The 22,959-nt window shown below is 41.5% G+C and overlaps 1 protein-coding gene across 1 annotated transcript; it reads left to right on the plus strand.

Moving 5' to 3' along the window:
• Positions 1–694: 694 nt before the first annotated feature.
• TAL2 (TAL bHLH transcription factor 2) lies at positions 695–21,321 on the plus strand. The gene is made up of 2 exons (XM_020801466.3): positions 695–967; positions 17,198–21,321. Exons 1-2 carry the CDS (start codon positions 811–813, stop codon positions 17,566–17,568), a joined length of 528 nt encoding a protein of 175 aa, XP_020657125.1. The 5' UTR covers positions 695–810; the 3' UTR covers positions 17,569–21,321.
• Positions 21,322–22,959: the final 1,638 nt, after the last annotated feature.

A 22,959-nucleotide genomic window follows, 5' to 3' on the forward strand; every position in this document is an offset into this window, starting at 1 on the left:
TTGGCCCTTTAAATGCAGGCACCAGAGGCTGAGCCAAAAGGCATGTTCAGTTCTGAGGCCAAGGGGCCCTTTCCTTTTGCTGCTGTTCGTTGCATCACCCTACCTACCTACACCTGCAGAGATGGGAAATGTGTCGCAGTAGGCACGTGGGCAGCATACAAAACGCCGCGCTTGCAAATGGACCTTTCTGTGCATAACCTGACCGATGAGTCATGCTTTTCAGAAGCCCCGTTCCCAAAGGCCTGTCACTGGTGCTGAGTGTTGGTGATGATGACTGTCCAAAAAGAGTAGCGCCAGTTTTTCAAGCTTGCTTGGAAGCTGTGCCTGCTGATCTATAACCACTCCCCACTCCCTGGCTCCAAGTGATTGTGGTGAGAAGCATTCTGCACATGCTCAGAGGAACTTTTCAGGCCAGTCTTTTGGCAGGTGGCTGTGCCTAACATTTGAAGTCCCTAAAGATGGAGCCCTATTATTCCCCCCCCCCACACACACACACGTACCAAAACCAACACTTTCAAACTAGGCCTAGTTTGTTCCACCCTTCTGGATTCACATGTGGGCCTTTTTCAAATAATAGCTTTTTTTTTTCAAGATTTCCCCCTCCGCAAGAAAAGAGACTTATAAATCTGTAGGAGCACATTCTTTTCGGAACAAAAGCTGCCGTTTCGGCTTATCCTAGCAGGAGCTAGAATTCTAGTAGGGAAGAAGATGGAGCATGAAAAAGAATCTCCCAGGAGATGCCGAATAAGCTCCCCGGATCGCTAGCGCTAGTGGTGACACGCGCCAGACAAAGGAGCTGGCATTCTATAAATGAGGCAGAAGACAGGGATCGGCAATTGGCCGGCTTGTCAGGAGAGAAGCACAAGTGTTTCAGAGCTGGGAGAGCAAAGGGCAACGGAGAGAACATTCCTACCTGGGCTGTATGTGCATATTTTTCTAAGATCAGGTGGCTTCAACTTTGAGAAAGGTAAGCTACAAACTTAGCACTTTTGCTTCTGGTTCTCTCTCTCTGTCTCACTCTTAGCATTTTAGCTTTCTGTGCAACTTTCTACAAACGGGCAAACAAGCGTCCTCAGCTGAAAAAAAGAAAATAGTATGTGGCGTTGCAATGATTTTCTTGGAGACCCTTTTGCTGTCACTGTGTTTTGAAGCGTGGGGGGGGTGAGATTAGGATCCTTGCCATTTCCACTTTGACCCACACATATAAGATTCTGGCTTCATGTGAATTTAATCCCCTCACCTACTTTGCAGGTGAGGGGACTAAATTCAGTGATGAAGTGCAAATAGCTACCTTCTTTACCTTGTGGTTGATAACTGCATGCTGGTTCTGAAACAACGTGAAATAAGGGCACCCCTGTGAAATCCAGTTCTTAAGCTCTGCAATAGCATCACCACATCTTTTAAAGATCTTTGCATTTGTTCCATTGTAAACCATGGCAAATGTAGGGATAAAAATGTCACTGAAGTGGAGCAGGGGAATGTGATGCATTTCCCCCATTTTCTATGTCATTACATGGGAAGGAACTATATAATGTGATAAATCCATTTTCTTTAACCAGTTTTACACTTTGTTTCGTATACCTATTTGCGTTTTTAAAATAATTATTAATAAGAATTCTAGCCTTTTAATTTGGACAGATATACTTTGACTTGGATTCTTGCCTTGAGCAGAGGGTTTGACTTGATAACCTTATAGTTCCCTTCCAACTCCATGATTCTAGGAATATATGACAGTTAAGTCTTTATGCAGTCCTTCAAATATATTTATATGATTTAATACAGGCAACACCTTTTCTTAATTAACACGAGGTACTGTCACAGATCTATAATTTTTCATCTCCCACAGTTACCTATAGAGTTATTAGAAGTATTCTAGTCAGTAGCTGGAGATAACTATTGAATTCAAAGGGTATGTTTCTGTATAAGGTGTTTCAAGGTATGCTTCCATATAATGAATTTGGGAGAGGTAAAAATAATGTATTTATTTATTTTTGAAATCCTTCACAACAGTATCTGCCATGCATTCCCTTATTTAAGGAGCAAGTATCTCTGTGCATACCTTTAAAATTAATATGATGACGACGACATAGATCCGTTGCAGTAACTATTTTGTTGTTCGTTGTGTTAGTTTTCTGTATCTAACGAAAAACAATCACAACACAGTAAAGATTTATATTTATTTTGCACATAACAAACATGCCACTAGAAACATTAGGTTACAAACCAATACAAACATCGGTATCATATGTTTCACATAAATTTGGTCATGCAGTAATATAATGTAATCCTTTTTGTTCAGACAGCTTTATATTATTATTTGCAGTTTCCAATTTCCATAATATATGTCTGTATTTTACTAAGGTAAAGGCATGATCCAGCCAAGGTTAAGAGCTTTTGGGTCCCATTTTTTTTTTTCAGTAGGAGAGGTTAATGTGCATGTTTAACTTCCCACTGAAATCTATAGAACTAAAGCAGATTTATTATGGCTAGATCTTTGCCAGTGCTTTTTGGCTTAAAATATCAGAGAAACATCCATCTTGTCAGACCAGATATGACCAACGAGAATGGCTCTTTGGTCTTTCTGAGCTAGAATCTTTTTTTAAAAAAGCTACATGTAAATGTAAACCTTGGCAAATAACATTGTTATCAAAGGAACTGGCAATCTGGGCTAAGATTGTGGCTCATGGAGAGGAAAGGCTTAACTCTTCTCATCTGCTCTTTGCATGATAGAGGTTCTCCTCCCCAGATGCTTTATGCCAGGTATATGATACATATATTTTCTTAATATAACCCCTTGGTGGTGGGAACAGGAGTTTTTATGGAGAAACCAGTACATCGGAAAATATTAAATTATCCCCATGAATCGCAGCCTAGATGCCTCCTTTTCATGGTGCAACAGACTGAAATATTCTTTGCCAGTATTCAGAATGCTGGGAGGCCAAGTTGGGAATCTCCATCTTTGACTTGAGTTTGTGTCTACATAAGGGTGATGTGATAGTAGGAGATCCATACTTGGATTTTGGAAATGCTAACATGCTGCTTTGGAAAGGTCTGAATCTGGATGGACGGTGTACAGTACTATCAAGTGAGGGGTTATTCCTTCCCCTCTGATAGGACAGAGAAAAGGTTGGCCTCAGCTTTTCCCTTGTGTTTTGGTCCTAATGTGTCCTTGTTTTGTGCCTTCAAGTCTGAACTGACTTACAGCAACCCTCATAGATAAGTGAGGTATTTAAAGAGTGGTTTTACCAGTTCCACTCCTGGTTAAGTCAGTTTCCGTGGTTAAGTCAGGATTTGAAGCCAAAGGACCTGAGTCCCAGCCCATGACTCTATCCACTACACTATACCACATTGGGCTGCATTCTATCTGCAGGAAATCTCTTGCTATGAGATATGCTACGTGAAAGCCTTCGAGAATACAATCTCTTGCTATCTTGCCACCTCCTCTCTTTGTTAGTGTCTTTCTCTCTGCATGCTTTAATCTGTATGAAATGAAGATTATGGTTTAAAATATCCACCAGAATCAAGGGGACAACAAGCTTTTCATTCTGACCCTCTAAAGTAGATGTCTTTATTATTAGGTGCTAATCTTAAACATGTTTGTTTGGTTCATTTCTAATTGTTGTGCTTTGGTTAATTCTTATGTAAAAGCAGACTTCATTAGAAGACCTAAGCATTATTTAGGATGAAACCCCATTAATTTCAGTAGTACAGTACTTAATTGCTGGCTAATCATCCTAATCCAAAATTCCAAAAGGCTTCCTTCCTGCATCAGTCTGTAGTAAATAAGAGACTTGCGGCTTGCGGGGGAGCAATTTCTGCACTCGGGAGCCTTTGCCTGTCCAAAGCCTCTCCATCAGAAATTATTCGTGTTTATCCTTTAAAAAGAGTGTGCCTAAATATTCACTTTCTCAAAATGTTCTCAGATGAAAATGGGAAGAAGATTAGGCCTGTGTGTGTTCTTTAAAAGCACTTTGTACAATTTTCTTTTTGTTTTTTACGTAAGAAAAATCTTTTTTTTGTGTGTCCAGCATTGCAGCAAGAATAGGAGGCCAGACAGCTGAATGTTTGGTCAGAAACAAAATTCTTTATTATGTACACAAAATTTTTCTTTGGACAAATATATTGATTCATCACTTGAATTGCATTAATATCAACATGGCAAATACACACACACACACACACACACACACACACACACACACACACACACACACACACGCGCGCGTGTGTGTGTGTGTGTGTGTGTGTGTGTGTGTGTGTGTGTGTGTGTGTGTGTGTGTGTGTGTGTGTGTGAGAGAGAGAGAGAGAGAGAGAGAGAGAGAGAGAGAGAGAGAGAGAGAGAGAGAGAGAGAACAATCTTCCATCTCCTTAATGATATTTACTGTGCTGCCATGATCAGTAGACATCGGCAGTACCTTGGTCAGTATTTAGTAGCGCCTTGGACACTAACTGTAGAAACTCATGTGGTGATCTGACATGCTATATCCAGCCACTCAGCCAGCAGTTCTGCAGATCAGTGGAGCAGCTTCCATAGTTAGAGTTTTACACATGTAAATACTAAACACAGTACGGTACTAGCTATTATGTTTGCTTCACTGGCCTCCTTTATTCTATTAGGCCTCACCACAGCTTAAAACTGAAGACAGGTCACATGGGGAAAATTCGAGTCAGGCTTAAAGGGTGACATGGTTCCGCCCAGGACTCATTTTATTTGTTTATTTAAAGTATTTTTACCCCACCTTTCTCCTTTAAAAGGACCCAAGGCGGTTTACATAATTAAAATACCATATTTAAAGCTTAGACCAGTGAGTATATAGAGGGCGCTTATATCATTAAAAGACACTATTCAAAATTAAAAACAATTAAGTATGTAAATATTACAAAGGAACAAACAAATACCACTCTGAGAAATGGTAAACAAAAGCAATACTAAAATCACATTCAAAGTAGTTAAAAATCCCACTCAGGAAGCCAGTCACTGGAAGAAATCTTGCCTGAAGAAAAAGGTCTTTGCATGTTTGTGGAAGGACAGCAAAGATGGGGCCAACCTGGCCTCCTGTGGAAGGGAGTTCCAGAGTCTGGGAGCAGCAACAGAGAAGGCCTTGTCCTGTGTCCCCAGCAAATGAATCTATGAATATTGTCCATTTCTATTGGTATTGTACACTGTATCCAGGGAGATTGTGATGCTCATACATGGAGCTATTCCTTTCTCTTCCCTTTCTCCCTCCATGCCTCCCTTTGCAACTCCTTATAAGCCCTGTTTAGTCATTCTGCAACCTAGAATCATCAGCCCTGCTCCATTCTTCTGTGGTTTGTTCTCATGAATAGTAACATGTCTGAAGAGCAGAAGCAACCTGTTTGTGTGTAGACTCTACATGTGAGTAAATTTTCTAGCATTCTTGCTCACGTATAAAACCTACACAGAAGAAGGAACTTTCCTCTTAAGATTCTTTGTGGCTTGTGTGAGCAAAACAATGGGGAGGTGAGGAAGGGCTTGCTCCTCCCATGTAACCCTTTGTGATCCCAGATGATGGAATGACTGAATAAGACAATTATCAGATACAGTGAATGGGAGATGGACTGAAGTTTTAATTGATGACAGTAGAAGGACTTGCAGTTAAGGCCTGTCCTTTGGGGGGGGGGGGGAGGAACGGACACGTCCAAAACTCTGCAGTCCAGGGACCCTTAGAAAGCATTGGGTGGTAGGGTCCAGAGCAAGGAATGGTCAGGTGGAGACCTCAAGACTGACGTTGGTAGCTGTAACATTCTCTCTTTTATTTATATAGAGCACACTTTAAAAAAAAAATCATAGTAGCAATGAGACAGAATTTAATTTCAGCACATGCTCCAAATATTCCACTTTGGTTTTCTAAAATAAAAATAAATTAATTTTAAAAAATGCCCATTTCCAACAAATTATTCATATTTGGAATGGAAAGAACTTGAGAATTAAAAAAAAAATCCCCCATGGGAGAAATTGAAGCTAGGAGACTTAACCACTTAACCGCCCAGACCCAGCGCATTGAGTGCTCAACTCTTTTAAGTCTGGGTTTCAATCCTTACATAGTGAACCCCATTAATACTGTATTAGGGTTGCTATCACTTTTTTTCTGACAGACTTTTCAGTTTGGCCTTTGGAAAAAAAAGTAATCAAAATGGAGTCATCACAGGACAAAAATAACTTGAGGTGTTGCAAAAAAAAAATTCAAAAGAAAGCGGAGGTTATCTCTTTTGCCATCCAATGTTATAGGAAAGGGACAGCTGGCTAGGCAGTTACAAGATTACATTCTTACAGATGCCAGTTTTATGATTTTTTTTTCTCTCTGAAAATATATCACCTTTTCTATAACAAGACAGTACCTATTCGTATATTTCTTTCTCTTTTTAAAACCAGATTTGGCAAATATTCCCACCACTACTATTTTGGCTGGTTATATCATGAATATATATATGATACATATACATTCTATACAAGAATGTATAGAAGCAGGTGTAAATCATGGAACTGGAGAGGAAGTATGAGAAAAGGAGCATTTAGTGTATGCTTTACAATTGAAATAATAGAATATGATTCCTTAAAGGCAGGGTGGCCTAAGTCCATTGTGTCTAGGATCTAACATTACAGAGCATCACCATTGCCACTAGAGATTCTGTCCTCAGGTTTATGAGTTGAGTAGTGGGGGTGGGAGGATTTTTGTGGGGAAAGGATGTGTCAGTCCTCTTTCCTCCATGTGCTAGTATGGTTCCAACAAAGGTAGCATCTCACTGTTTGCTATTAGTTTTTATTTCATTTTTTTCATTGAAACAATCACATCATTGGTGTCATGTAATGTGAAAAACTGTATTTTGATTCATCTTTTAGTGTGAGAATGCTGATTACATCTGTAAAGTAGACATGATGATCTCATCTATTTTTGTCAACTGAATGCTGCAATCTTGTTTTTTTCCTGGACCAGATTCATGGATTCCCAGCGTACTACTCCTACCACGCAGTAGGGAAAACAGACAAATTCCAGTGTCATTGTGAGGATAAGGCTTAGAATGGAGGAATACAGAACTAGAACTAGACAGAAGTGGTGCTCAAAATGATTCACCTCACTGTGTACACATTAGGCCAACACTTTAAAAAATGTTGCTTAAGAGTCTTGATAGACGAGGTGAATCAGTTTGAGCACCACTTCAGCCAGCAAAATATCAAGAGCCAGAACTCATCATGCTTTGAGGCTTATTATTATTATTATTTCAAAAATAAGGTCTTATCAAGCTTCTGTGTTACTTTGGGAACTCAGGCAGACAAGTTGGATTCCTGCGTATGTTTGAAGCACCAAGAAACTGAGGCCACAGTCACACCAGGGAAATGTTCCCCAGTTTTAACAATACTTTCCATACCTTTGTTGTAAAACCCAGTGTATATACCTGGCTGAGTGTCCCAATGTGTTTAAAGTTACTGATTCATTTTCTTCAGTTTGAATCTTTATGGCCGACTACACTATGGTATAATTTTTCTCTCTTGTTTTATGGGGTACTGCAGCTCCTTAATTTCAGTTTATTTTAATGGTACATTGATATGTCAGGTATCTTTTCCTGGTGGGGAGATGTTCCTCTTTTGACCTGGTGCCTCTGGAAGAGCTGCATTGCACTCAATGGACCTGGCACCCGCTCCCGGGGCTGTTCTGCTTGCCAGACAGTAGAGATGCAACACCTACCAATGCCTTTAAAGCTGTTGACATAAGTTTACCAATTTATTGACACTCTGGCTGTGGAAATGTTTTTTTTTTTAAAAAAAAATTATAGAAGGGCAGCTGCATGGCAGTAATGGTGACCACCTTCCCTGGTGAATTTGCTTCAGAAAGTATTGATAGGATCGTATGCACATGACATACAGCTAAGGAATATATTGAAACACCAAAGAGGGAACTGAACCACAGTTATGTAAAATGAATCACTAATAGCATTGCATCACGTGACCACAAATTTAGGGTATGATCTAACTGGGGCACAAGTAGGGAACAATTCTGTCATGTGATCACACCCTGAGCATGGAAGAACCACCCAAATCCAAAACTGTTGAGTTACAACTCCCATAACCCCACAGCAAGAGGGATCGTGGGTATCGTAATCCAACGCCTCCATAAAACTGTAGAAAATTTGTGGAAATCTGCTTTAGAGAATGAGCATCTTCCCATATTCTCCTATGTGAATCTTTAAGCTGTAAAGAGATTATCTCCTTAGTCTGAGGATCCTTGTGGGGAAAGCTGGACTCAGAGAAGACTACTTACACACATCAGCTTTTTTTATGCTAGCTTTGAACTGAAGCCTATCTACTGTTCCTTGAATGCAAGAGCCAAGAGGTGATGGCCATGTGCCCCCTTCCCTCTGCTACCTTAGAGCTTGATATGAGGTCAGAGCTAGAAGGCCTCATTCCACTTCTGTATGTGTTTGCAAGGGGGAGGGGAAGAGAGAAGTCTATTCTGTTTCAGACCCTCTTTTTTCTTGTTCCGCCTATCCTCATTTAAGCATCTATAATGTCCACTTGTGTAGACACTCCACTTTAGAATGAAAGAAGGGTCTGCGCCAAAATGTTGCAGACTTGGCATTCCATAACAGGCACATCCTTTTCCACGAGCCTCCATCCCATCTCATCCCTTTAATTCCTGGTTTTCTATCTTTCACAACCAGTATTTGGTGTTCCGTGGCCACTGAGCATGCTCAGTCGTAGCTGGGATGTGTTGAACTACCCTTTCTTATATTTTCCCCAATCTGGTTTTTTGGGGGGTGGGTGGGGAGTACATACTTGTTTGGATTCCATCAAGTCTGTTAATACTTCTCTCTTGTGCAAGCATTGATTGGCACTGGGAAAATGAGATGATGGTTTTAATATTAGCCTTACATTATGGTATTCTCTCTTCTATTGATCATTATACCCTATCAATAAAAGTGAAACTTGCCCTATCTTTATTATATGGGGGAACAATGTTTTCTACAGCCACTAATCATTCATAGATTACGCATCCTTCAGTCTCGAGAGATTATGGTAACGTGCTCTGTGTGGAGGACTTGGAACAGCATCTAGTGTGGCTGAGAAGGCCAATTCGAGAGTGACAGTCCCTTCCACACTGAAAACAAATACAATCTGTCCCTGTCCAGCTCCCTGATTTTGCTGATTTCGGGTCTGCCTCTTTGCCTTGGCCTGCAGGACAAGGGTCTCTTCAAATTGGGAGAGGCCGTGATGCAACGCCTGCCTCCAGGCTGAACACTCAGATGTCAAGGTTTCCCATCTGTTGAGGTCCATTCCTAAGGCCTTCAGATCCCACTTGCAGATATCCTTGTATCACAGCTGTGGTCTCCCTCTGGGGTGATTTCCCTGCACTAATTCTCCATACAGGAGATCTTTTGGAATCTGACCATCAGCCATTCTCACGACATGCCCAAGCCAACGCAGACGTTGCTGTTTCAGTAATGTATTCATGCTAAAAATTCCAGCTCGTTCTAGGAACTCTACTTAGAACTTTATCCTGCCAGGTGATACCAAGAATGCATTGGAGACAGCGCATATGGAAGGTGTTCAGCTTCCTCTCCTGCCATGCACAAAGGGTCCAGGACTCACTGCAGTACAGGAGTGTGCTCAGGACACAGGCTCTATAGACCTGGATCTTGGTATATGTCATCATCTTATTATTAAGCCATACTCTCTTTGTGAGGCTAGAGAACATGGTAGCTGCTTTGCCAATGCGTTTATCCAGCTCAACATCTAGGGAGAGAGTGTCAGAGATCGCTGAGCCAAGGTACACAAGGTCATGAACAACCTCCAATTCTTGTGTGGAGATGGTAATAGAGGGAGGTGAGTCCACACCCTGGCCCATGACTTGTGTTTTCTTCAGGCTGATTGTTAGTCCAAAGTCTTGACAGGCCTTGCTAAAACAATTCATGAGTTGTTGGCGGTCTTCAGCAGAGTGGGCAACAATGGCTGCATTATCAGTGAAGAGGAAGTCCCGCATGCATTTCAGTTGGACTTTGGCCTTTGCTCTCAATCTAAAGAGATTAAAGAGCTTTCCATCTGATCTAGTCTGGAGAAAGACACCTTCTGTTGCAGTTCCAAAGTCGTGCTTTAGCATGACAGCAAAAAAGATCCCAAACAGGGTCGGTGCGAGGATGCAGCCCTGTTTCACTCTGGATGTCAAAGGGATATAATGTTGAGCTATCAAAAATGACAGTGTCCTTCATCTCCTCCTGATGATGTCAAGGAGTCAAGGTGGACATCCAATCTTGGGAAGTATTTTAAAAAGGCCACCCCTGCTAACCAAATCAAAGGCCTTTGTAAGATCTATGAAGGCCACTAAGAGTGGCTGTTGTTGTTCTCTACATTTCTCCTGCAGCTGTCAGAGGGAGAATACCATGTCAGTGGTGGATCTATTAGCTAGAAATCCGCACTGTGATTCTGGATAAACTCTGTCTGCAAGCACTTGGAGTTTCTTCAGCACAACACAGGCAAGCAGCTTCCCTACAACGCTGAGAAGAGAGATGCCACAGTAGTTATCGCAGTCTGCTCTGTCTCCTTTATTCTTATACAATGTGATGCTTGCATCCTTCATGTCCTGTGGTACTCCACCTTCCCTCCAGCAAAGACGAAATACTTCATACAGCTCGGTGGCGATGATCTCTTTATAGCACGTTAGCGCTTCAGCAGGGATGTTATCCTTCCCAGGTGCCTTGCCGGAGGTGAGGGAGTCCAAGGCCGCTTTTATTTCTGCTAAAGTTGGTTCGCTGTCCAACTCTTCCAAGACAGGCAGGCACTCAATGTTATTTAATGCCTCTTCGGTTACTACATTCTCTCTGGAGTATAGCTCAGAATAGTGCTGCACCCAGCATTCCATCTGCTATGCTCGGTTCTGGATGATCACACCTGTAGTAGACTTCAAGGGAGCAGATTTCTTCTGTATTGGACCTAAAGCCTGCTTGATACTGTCATACATTCCGTTGATGTTACCTGTGTCTGCTGCTACCTGTATCTCAGAGCAGAGCTGAAGCCAATAATTGTTGGAACATGTCCTGGCAGCCTGTTGGACTTTGCTATGAGCAGCTCGAAGAGCCTGCAAGTTGTACTCGCTAGGACAGGCTTTGTATGCTGCTAGAGCTCTCCTCTTATCCTCAATGGCTGGCATCAACTCCTCTGAATGGGCTTCAAGCCAGTCTGCCATCATTCATAAAACCATTGCTAACATTGTTTATTATTGCTAATATGTACTGTTGAACTGGCAAACACAGACAGCTAAGCTGGTGCATTTTGAATCCAGTCCTTTCTCACCATCCAAGAAGGGTCTACAAATGAAAAAGAGTCCCTCCTTACACCAGTAGAGAATTTAGTTCTGTCTTCCTCTACTCCAGTCCCTATCCCCATAATGCCTCCTGAAGTGGTCCATTGTTTCTTTCTATTTCATGTTAATTAATTGTTCCATTTCAAAAGGCAAATTTGCAGGCACCCATAGGATGAGCAGCTCAACTGGACCCTTAGCAGTGGGTTGGGTCTTCTTACTGCAGTGTAGTTATACTTTTGGGGAGGGGCACCATGCAAGTCATCCAAGCTTCTTCTTGCATAGAGGCGGCTGGATTATTCTCCAGTTAGTATTGTTTTCAAACTTTATCCATGAGAGGCTCAATTCAGCAACCCCCTACCTCCTCATTTGTGGGGCCGTGCTTTTTGACCTGATGCAGGTGCAGTAGGAATAGGGTTGCTATGATTCTAGAAGCTTCCTAGTTGCTTGGCCATGCCTTACTCACAATGCAGTAAACCAGCTCTTGAAGCCACTCCTGCTCATTCTTTTGGGTGGGTGCCTGGATTGCTGTCCCAAAGTCCTGCTCTGATGACAGCGCCGGATCAGTGCACTAACATATGTTGCTCTTGACAATGAAAATATTCACAAGGGCACCTTGTGCATGTACTGTACGTCCCGAGATTAAAACACACTTGCTTCACACATGCCTGTATTCCACTGCTGGACACAAGGTCTACCCAAGATGTTTGCTTTTTGAGGCAAAGAGCAAGATGACAGCTTTCCTATTCTATGCACAGAGCTAACCAGATTGACAAATAAATCTTTTTTTTCAACACTGGCAAGAAGGTACTATCCTCCTGCACTGAATATGAGAGCAGCTCGCTACAACACAACCTCCAACATTTTGCAAGTAATCGCTGCATTTTGCTGCTTAAGGCAGCTGCTTTGCTATGCCTTAAGTTAGGGTCAGGCTTCGGTATTCATGCTGACTTGCCGCTAAATGTGTGAGCTGACTCCCTTGAAAAACATGGTGTGTGTTGGGGAGGAAGTGAATTTCTGGTATTTGTATAAGTTTATTTGGGCATGGGTCATTAGATCCTGCAGTCATGAAATGATAAAGAGGCAAATGTAAGTTATCAAGCTATTCCTAGATCCTCCAGATCTGGATCTCTTTAAATGGCTTTGGTTCGTAACTCTTTGTTCTCAGCAGATTATGCTGAACTTCCTTGCGAGCTTGTATTTGTTGTCGTTTAGTCGTGTCCGACTCTTCGTGACCAGAGCATGCCAGGCCCTCCTGTCTTCCACTGCCTCCCGGAGTTGGGTTAAATTCATGTTGGTTGCTTCGATGACACTGTCCAATCATCTCATCTAGCTTGTATTACTGCTGCTCAAATGGTCACTTACTGTGGAATGCCGAGCAGAAACAGCTCCGCTGGCTTTGTGTGAGGGATTGTTATGACTACTCTTGCTGAAAAACAGCCTGAATAGATCTCATGCAGTAGGGCTCCCAGAGCCCTGGCAGTTGAAAAGGGAGATCATAATCATCCATCCCTGCATCAGTTTATCTTTTGTATAGTAGCTTTTGGGGGATCTATGTGGATCTTGTCATTTTGGTATTTTGAGAAATAATGAGACTTTTTGAGCTGATGTTCAGGACTATACTGCACCTTGTTTGGGTAATCTTCCTTCTGTGCCATAATATGAATTGCTGGTAATAAGATGGGATGTTATTCCACATTGTATACCCACTCAACTTCTTTATCCTACTGCTGACTAGGTTCAAACACATTTTATCAATTTTTGAAGCAGTATAAAAGCTTACAAAATTTATTGGACCAGCGATGGAGAAATCTACCATTTTGCTTTGTGTTGCACATATATTTGGTGAATTTAGCCAAATTCTTATAAAAATCCAACCAAAATTAAATTCTCATCATCCTTACCTTTGGCAGTGGAACAGTGTCAATCTGCACGTGTGGTTACTACAATCATGGTGTTTTGAGATTTCTGGGAGCATGAAAACATTCTTCCTCTCGACTTCAGTTCCAATGCGTTAATCTCCCTGCTGGCTGGGAATGGTGTACCTATAGTCAGATTACTTTGACAAAAGCGATCCCATCTCTGTAAACTGATTTTCAGTCCCTTTTGTTATTTGCTTTATGAACTGCATTCTCCTACGACTGGGACCAAAGTAAAAACAGTATTGGTGGTTTCTTAATGTCTAAATGTAGAATGGAAGAGCCATTTTATGAGCATTCCATGCTGCTCTGTCAGATTGCCCAACCAGTGAAAGGACAGGCATGTGGCGTAAAACCTGCCAAAGCAGGACAAACACTTACTTAATTGCTGATCCTCTCCACATCCAGGCCATAGGATGCTCAACAAAATGTTACAAATATTTAAAGATAATTAAATCCATTATAATATTAAAAGACAATATTAAAACACTTTAAAATGTTTCCTCTGTAAAATGCTGCTGATCATATATATGAATGAAAGAAAACTAGCACATCCAGTCAAAGCCCAAGTGGTTGGAAGGCTACAAAAAGGCTTTTGCTGGCCATAGGTGGATGAAAGAGAGAGAGAGAGAGCTATTCTTGCCTCCTCAGAAGAGAGCCCCAGGGTGAAGGAGGTCCAAAGGAGAGTGAGGCGTCTCACGAGACAGAGGGCGGAGTGGAAGGACTGAAACCAGAAAGCGCCAGTTTAAACTCAGACCCAAAGGAAAACATGACTGAGGAGGGCGATGGAAGAGAGTGGAAAGAAAGGGGAAGGTGGAAATTTGTCTGGTAAAAGAGCACAGGAGTCGGAAGGGGGAGGAGCGAGAGCTGTCAGTTTGGGAGGAGAGTATAAGTAGCCAAGGCGAGCAGAGGTTCGAGGTAGAATTGGACTTATGGAAGCGTAAAAGAGAGTTGGAAAGGCTAAGAGAATATGAGCAAGTAAAAACCCAAGAATTATTAAGGGATTTTCCCAACCTGAAGTTAGGGGGATTGCTGCCGGACCCCCCACTTAAGGAATCAGCAGAAGCGAGATACGAGACCTTGGAATGGTCAATGATAGTATTCCCAAAGGGGAAAGGGAGAGGACAACAGGTGATTCAACCAGATTCGAGATTCAACACCCACCCCCACCCGAGGGGGCCTGGGCCTGGCACCCATGCTGCAGCACCATCTGTGCAGGGAGGAGCGCATCCCTCCGGAAACCCACCGACATGGAGAAGTTTGGCCCAGCACCCCGGTGACTTCAACAGACTTTGGGCGGGAGTTTGTAATGGACAGTTATGGCTTGTTGCCAGAATTAAGTGTTTTCAATCCAATCATGAATAGTGCTGATCGTCATGTAAATAATAAAGATAGAGATGTTAGAATTAAGAAGACATCTCCTGTGATATTTCCCGCGCAAAATGAGTTGTCAAAATTTGAAACTGAACCCGATCTTACCCAGACGGTGGAATCCAGAGCCGCCCAGAAGCAGCCAGTGAGATGGCCCTGTCTCTGGTCTTGAGGTTCTGAAGGTGGAAGGGCCTCGTACAGGAGAGCCTTTCCTAGATGCCCTAGTCAAATTTGTATGGGAGAATATGGTCTTTCAGATGGCTGGGCTTTGTAGGTCATAACCAGCACTTTTATTTGTATCTGGAAATGGACGAATAGCCAATTAAACTATAAGGAGAGAGTTATACGTTCTCTGTTGCTGACCCTGGTCAGACGTCTGGCTTTAGTATTTCAGATCAGATGAAACTACTGGACAGTTTTCGAAGAGAACTCCACTTAGAGTATGTAATGGTATTCCAAGCAGGATGTAACTAAGGCAGGTGTCACCACCCCCAGACATCTCCAGGAGCCTGTACTGCTGGTGCACTAGCTTTACCTGTGCAAATGTGCTCCTGGCTTCTGTTGCCACCTGGTCATTCAGGATCAAGGCTGAATCAAGGAGACTATCCAGGCTACAAATCTGAGTTTTCAGGGGGAATGTAACCCCATCTTGAACAGATTGAATACCATTTCATGATCTGTCCTTTGACACACCTCTCTCTTGTCCATAACAGTCACCAGGCACTGGTTTTGAACCAGACAGCTTCCTCAGATTTAGATGGAAAAGAGAGATAAAGCTTAGGGACAATCTCTGGACAGATTTGTGATAGCACGTGACTTTCACGCAATGTCTCCTGCAAGACGTTTTGCAAAAGCACTCTGAATTGGTTATTGATACATGGTGCAAAGACAATTACTGGTGTGTAAAAAAAATTCAGACCTTATAATTTATGTTTTTTTTAATGAAGTTTGGCCATTTAAAGAAGATAAAGATCTGAGAACTAATAGAGCTGTGAGAGCAACTTCAGGTGCAATCTTGAAGCAAGCAATGGGATTGGATCACTTTGGATCTTGAATGTCTAGCTTGCATCACATATTCAAGGATTTTTGTCTAGAAGGTTAAGCCAGGCATGTGATCCGATATGAACTAGGGAGCTTAACTCCCTGAATTCAAGGAGAACTGCATTTTAAGATGAAGTAAACAGACGAGGGCTGCAGACCTCTAACACTTAATTGTGGGTAAGCCCGAGTGAAAGTAGACTGAACGAGCGTAGGCCTGAGCCGCACCCTTTATTGCCATAACTGTTTTCCAACATCCACCCGGTGAAATAGGAAACATCGGTTCTTTAAAAAGGATTCCCAAGATGGAGAGGCATCACTGTTTACTGAACTTGTACAAATGTCAGCGATACAAGGATACATTTTTTAACATGCCACCTAATGGAGGAACTCACAAAGCCTACTATTTGCTCACAGGGCTTGTATTGACAAAAGAAGTGAAATAAAGAAAGAGGGCAGCTCTCGCTGTTCTTCCACAAATAACCTCCTTCTTTACTGAAATAATCTGTTCCTGACAGGCCAGTGACCTTTTGTCTGCTGGCGCATTTCAGGTGCATATGAAGCACAAGCAAAAGGGAGGGGTGCTGGTTTGTTTTTGAAGTCGAGATTTAAACTGTCCTGGCTATCTATTCCTTTAAAAGGGTACATTGTAGTTCTAGATAGGACATGAGGAGTCTCCAAAGGGACGTTCGGTAAAACAATTATGTCCATGCTATTTTTTTCAGAGTGATGCAGCTTTCCAGAAACCTCTGGGAGTACCCCAGATTTTTAATCTCATCACCTTAGACACATATTTAGCTTCTAGCTACCAAGTCCAGTCATCAGCCCACCAAGGAATTTCATGAATGTACGAACTAGCCTTCTGGTGTTTTGCTTTGTTTTTTTGAGTCAGTTTGACACCATTACTCTAGATGTTAACAGGGTAAGGCCAAACTTCTGTTCACACAATGGGGAACAAGACTCTCATGGGAAGCGCATGAGCAGTACACAAGTGTGGTCCTACCCTCCCACTCATGTTCCTGCACAATGACATACAGAGGCACATGGCTCTTTGATTCTGGAGTGAATGTATCACAGTCCATCATGACAACTTGTAGGCACTGTTAACCCCATCTACCCTGAATTTGTCCAGTCCTTTTCCAAAGCTGTCCAAGCTGGCAGCTGTCACTACTACTCGTGGGGGCAAAGTTGAACTATGCTTTGTCCTTTTGTACCTGTAGGCGGGGAGGTCTGTATTTGCATGGAGGCACTTTGAGAATGTATTTTACCCATTTAATTATCCCTGTGTATAAAACGTTACATGTTTACCAAACAGTAGGATGCCGTAGTAGCAGGGGGCACCACTTGTTTAGGTTCTGTGGGCTTCTTGAGTGCATGTATTAGGACAACTGGTTTAAGATCTTACATCGGGTGTGGAATTTCCTTCTGATGATTCAAAAACATCAGCACTGGGGACTGCAAATAATGACTGGAGCTGTGAATTTATATTCTGTGCTGATAGTTCAATTAGATATTTCATTATGTCTTTTATAATATTCTCACTTCTCTTTTCTCTAGTTCTGCCAGTCCCAAGAATGACGAGGAAGATCTTCACCAACAGCAGGGAGAGGTGGAGACAACAAAACGTTAACAGTGCATTTGCCAAGCTGAGGAAGCTCATTCCCACCCACCCACCAGACAAGAAGCTGAGTAAGAATGAGACCCTTCGCTTGGCCATGAGATACATCAACTTCCTTGTCAAAGTGCTTGGGGAGCAAGGCCTACAGCAGACAGGGATGGCCCCACGAGGAAGGATACTGGGGCTGTTCCAGCAGAGTCCAAGTTTGGAAAGCATGGAAGACTTGACTCTCATTGAAGACTCTGAGGTCCCTTCTCCCAACACAAGCAGCAATGTCCCCGAGTGCTGGTCAGACGCATCCTCTCCATGATGGGCCACTCGTCAGGGCTGTAGTCCTGGTAGTCATTTGATAGCTCCCCTTTATACAAGTTGTGAGTTGTTTGCCTTTGTACAGTATTTATTTATTTATTTATTCATTAATTCATTCACTCTTTTATCAAGTGAACTTTTTGTCATGGGTTCTTTGGAAGATGGTGGTTTTCAGTAATCATAACAGGAATATTTTATCTCTGGAAGTTAAACAAGATACCAACAGTAAAACTTCGCCCAAAGAGCTTTGATTTCACAGTCTTTGATATGATCAGTAGAAAACCATTCATGGGACATGGCGCTTGCTAGGGCTGCTTCTTTATTTATTCTAATGTTTCTTAAAAGGTGTGGATTCAAATGTGATTACAGTGGTGCCCTGCAAGACGATGTTAATTCATTCCATTGAAATTGCTGTTTTGCGAAAACATCATATTGCGAAAAGCATTTCCCCATTGGAATGCATTGAAATCTGTTTAATGCATTCCAATGGGGGAAAATCGTTGTCGTCCAGCGAAAATTGCCCATAGGAAAGCCATTTTGTGAAGCACTGATCAGCAGTAAAATCGCTGTCTTGTGAAAAACGGACATACTGATCAGCTGTAAAAATCATCATCTTGCGAAAAACGGTCTGTGAAGCACGGACCAAATCATCATCCAGCGAAATCCCCCATAGGAAAAACCGTTTTGCGAATCGCTATAGCGATCGCAAAAAGTCATCATCCTGCAGATTACCCATTTTGCGGATTAATTGTCTAGTGGGTCCCCACTGTATTTTCCAGAAGGGGGAATGATATAAACTGGACTTGTGCATTTGGCAAAAGAGTCCACTCCTACTTTTAGCTGTAATCAGAAATCTCAAAGAGTCTTTGAAAAGAAAAGAATCCATACCATCTAAATTTACCAAATGGAACTGATCGTAATAGCTCTGAAGTGTTAATTGAAGCACAGTTTGAAAAACAATAATTCTGTTTGCTTTCAACATTTTATAACCAAGTGATATTAAAGGAAAATGGAATCACGTTACTTCTTGGTATCAGTATTCACTGAAAATAAGTGTTTTATAGGTTTATCCCTTGAATTACTTGAGTAAGAATTACCTGCTTATAGTACGGTCTGGGGAAATCTCATTCTTCCAGACTACTAGAATCCCCCAGCCAATATAGGATCACATCTCGTGTGGATGTGGTAGATCTAGATGGATGATTGATTGACTTTCAGTTAAACTTGGGCCCTACCACAGTGGAATCCAAGGAAGGGCAGTTTTTGAGGAGGCTTGTTTCTTAAAGGATTCTTTAAGAAGGGTTGACTGAATAATCCAGAAATAAAACACGGCAGAACTTGGAAAAGTTCCATTTTTTTTACTACAAATTACAGTTGAAAAAAAAACTTTTCCAATCGGTTCAGCATAGATACAGTAAAACTAACACCACCCTGTTCCTAGAGGAGGTTCATTGGAAAGGAATCCTTAAAAGAAACAACAAGTAACTTTGCCTGTAGAGGCACACTGTGGGCTCACAGCAGCTTTTAAGAATGCAATTAATTACTCTGTTACTCACGTTACACTTGTGTAGGCTCCAAAGCAGAGTGTGGGAATTATAGACCTAAAGCAGGTGTGGGCAATATATATGCCAGTCTCATGATCCCTCACCAGTGGCTACAGTAGCTAAGGCAGTAGCCAACAACATGGAGGGTCAGATATTAAAGTTTCAGATGTTAAAACATCCACTGATCTCAGTTAGACTTCAAAGTGTTTTATGTTTTTAGTCATTTTTCTTCATCTTTAAGGTAATGGCTATGAAATTACCCTCAAACAGTAGTTGCCACTTGAAAGAAAAAGCTAGTCAGCAGTACTGTATTATAATATCAGTTTTTAGAAAAATATGCGCTTTTCCTGCATAGGTGATGCCCATGAAAGGGTGATGCTGTCACTAGGAGAAGGAAATGTTCTATAATTAAAGACTTCTCCCTTGTCTCTGCAGCTCATCTGACCTGCAAGTAATTTGTTTCATTGTATCGAAGCTGTGGGAGCCATGGGACGGAAGGAGGAAATCTTTAATTATCAAGCACTGCTGCCATTGGATGACATTACTAATAAGGGGAGATTTGGGGTTCTTAAAGACTTTTTCCTTCAACCATGTGGCTGTCACTGTTTCCACACAATGAAACTGTGAAGCCTGAATAAACAAAAGAGAAGAAATCTATGTGTATATGAAGGGACCATGGCACTACATGAAACACGCAAGAACACACCTCTAATCAGACCACACAGAATACAGTTTGGAAATATAAAACACAGCCAGATTTATACATATATGTACATGTTTCTTGTTCCCTCAAAGAGTTTCTGTAAAGGAATAAGGCTGGCCAAGTTTTCCTTCACCGGGGCAGGTTATCTCACCTTCCAATCTAGATTGGAGGAGCAAAACAGACACAGCTGGATTTTTGTCTCTCTTCCTCCAGGCAAATACCAGGACCAATGTTACGTAAATTGAACTCCAGCATCTTTCCTATACAAACATTATTTCCTATCACCTTGGAAGTTTCCAACCTTGTAACCTCTTTGCAAGATAATGAAGTGTTTTCCTGTCAATGAATACAACAGTGTAAACATGTATCCCCATAATTGCTGTCTGTTCACCCACCCTGTTGTAAAATTCCATCCTTCCTGTGATTCTCACTCAAAGTTTTGGGTTCCTTTGTAACCCCATACCTTCTGCCAACAGGTCATGAGCCACCCATTCCTCCACCCCTTCCCTTGTGTAACCAACATTATAAAAGTCCTAGTCTTCCTGTGCATGGCATGGTTGTTCCTGTCTACACTTGGAGGCATGACGTCCATCACACTTTTTACCCAGCTAAATAAAACAGCAAAAGTAATTTGAACTCTCTCAAGTCAAGATTTATTGGCAATTTATTTTGACTTGGAAAGTCTAGGGGCTAGCCTGGACTCAACATATATGTTCTCTCACATAGGATTCATCAGGAGACTGATACAGGCATGGAGCTCTTTTGTATATGCCCTGTTACATGCATTTGCAGGAGTCTGTCTGGACGGATACTATTGCTCGCTTAACCACTGGAAAACAGGCATGGACTCATGTTACTCTCCCACCATTTCTTCCTTCTTCTTTTTTTGCAAAATCTGCCTAGTCTGCTCTGCTGACTTTGCTAAACAGGATTTTTTCCTCACTCTTGACCAGGGTTTGGCAATCACCTTCACATCCTATTGAGGGATGAGAGCTTTGGTTAGTGTATACAGTGTTGCAATGCTGAGTCATTATAAATGTAATGCAAAACCATGAAAAATGTTATGCCAGATAGAAAAGGATATGTGTGAATATTAAACCTGCTTCCAAATTGTTAATCAGGGTTAAGAGATAGGTATTCTTATGTGCCCAATGTACTGCTCTGTTCAGTTCTGTTTATTTGACTTCTGATTTGCTTTAAGACTGCCACACTGGGTTTGTTGTAGCTCAGTCACACATATAGGATAGGTTATTCATTGCCAAGCGCTTCCTGGATCGTTTAAAATGCTTTCCCCTGTTGACTCTAATGTAAGTTCATGGGAAAACAGGAGAAATCCCCTGGCTTCGATTCTGGCTACAGTTCCTTGGATCTAAGTTTTAGTCAATCCATCAGCTTGCCATTTGTTCATATGGAATTGTTGTTTATGTCTATTGGCTTAATTTCTAATTTTTTTTCCAGGACAGTTTGAGGAAATAACTCAATAACAGATTTTTAGACATTAGTCCCACCCCGAGGTTGCTGGGCTTTGGATAAAGGCCCAATTTGAAATGTCATCTCTGCCATTCAGTTGGATTTGGTATTGAGCAAATTATTCTTTGCCTGCCTGGACAGATATTATTGGCCTGCTGTAAGACTAGATGACATAAAAATGGCAGGGCAATCACACTGCAGTCCTTTATGCCTGCCCTTGTTCAACTCCAAAAATTTAGGAATGAGTACACTACAAACTATTCAAAGAGGGAATTAGAAGTGTTAAAAAGCAATAAATGGTCACTTTTTAACATGTACCTCATATGTATCTGGAGAACTAATTTTATTCTACTGCATAATTGGAAACCAAATATAGATAGGGCATCTGAACAGGAGTTCAATCACTCTGTTATTTCCAGATATTGGGTGAGTTTCAACAGCTAACTTTTCTGAGGATCCACTGATTTTAGACCACAGCTCTGTCATATACAGATTGACAGTGCAGTCTCAACTGCCTGCACGCTTTAGAATAAACCACACCTCTTGTTGTGGCAAAACCCCTCAATACTGGCTGATCTCAGGGATCTGCCAGCAGAATTGCTCTGCTACCTAAGATCTGCCAGCAGACGAGCCAAAGGGAGAAGAAAGCGGGGGGGGGGGAATGGAGCACAGTAAGACGTAAGTCATGCCAGCTCTACATCTCTTCTAGTTGAGGAACATAGCTGCTCTGTTGGCACAAAGTTAGGTCAAGATGAGTGTAGGCTTAAGTAACTCACAACATCCCTACACTGGTAGGAGATTGGATTCAACATAGTTTGAGGTGACCCTCAGACCTCTTGGCCTGGTGTAAATTTTGATGAGACCTTAGGGACTGAATTTTGTCATGACTACAAAAGTTACTGCTTTTTAATTGATGTCTTAATGCAAGGTAGTAACATTTTCGGGATACTAATCATTAGATCTAGAAACATCTTTGCCTGAAGATATATATTATAGGGTATTTTCAGCAACAAAAGCCTATTTAAAATGTGAAGAGATTGTGAAGTAGCTATAAATGCTGATGCTATCTCCTGACAGCTCCATTCTTCAGTGCAACTTCAGTGATTAAAGTCATTTTAATTTGGTACTAATCTGATTCCCTGTGCTAGTGCTGGGACTGTCTATTCATTCATTTACTGCTAATGATTAAAACCTATTCGAAAAACAACAAGCAAATTGATATGTATTCATTCTTTTAAGTACAAACATTTTCTGGTGCAAAGCAGGAGGTAGCTATTTAGTGTTATGGAGGCAGAAGCTACCATTTCTAAGAAATTCTGCCTAATTTTATAAAAAAGGGGAAAATAGTGTCTATCTACTGTTGATGTGCAACTTACGTTTTAACTAGACTTATCCACCAAAGATTTGTTTTGTCAGCACTTTTTATGTTTCTGATTCCTTTCTGTATAAGTATGAAAAAAATATGGTGCAGCTGAGATTTTTTTTCTGTATGCTATGCTATTTAATGGCTAATATATTAAGAAATAAATTATTTAGAAAAAAAAGTCACTTTATGTCTTCTGTTAAAAGTGACATGTTTTCATGGGGAAAGTTTGTTACCGTTGGAAGGTAGTGGTTTTCCAGTTTCTTTCAATGATGGGAAAGAGCAGGATTAGCTCTTTGTGGTTACTGTAGT

The sequence above is a fragment of the Pogona vitticeps genome, chromosome 2, assembly GCF_051106095.1.
Source record: "Pogona vitticeps strain Pit_001003342236 chromosome 2, PviZW2.1, whole genome shotgun sequence".
Taxonomy (NCBI): Eukaryota; Metazoa; Chordata; class Lepidosauria; order Squamata; family Agamidae; genus Pogona; species Pogona vitticeps.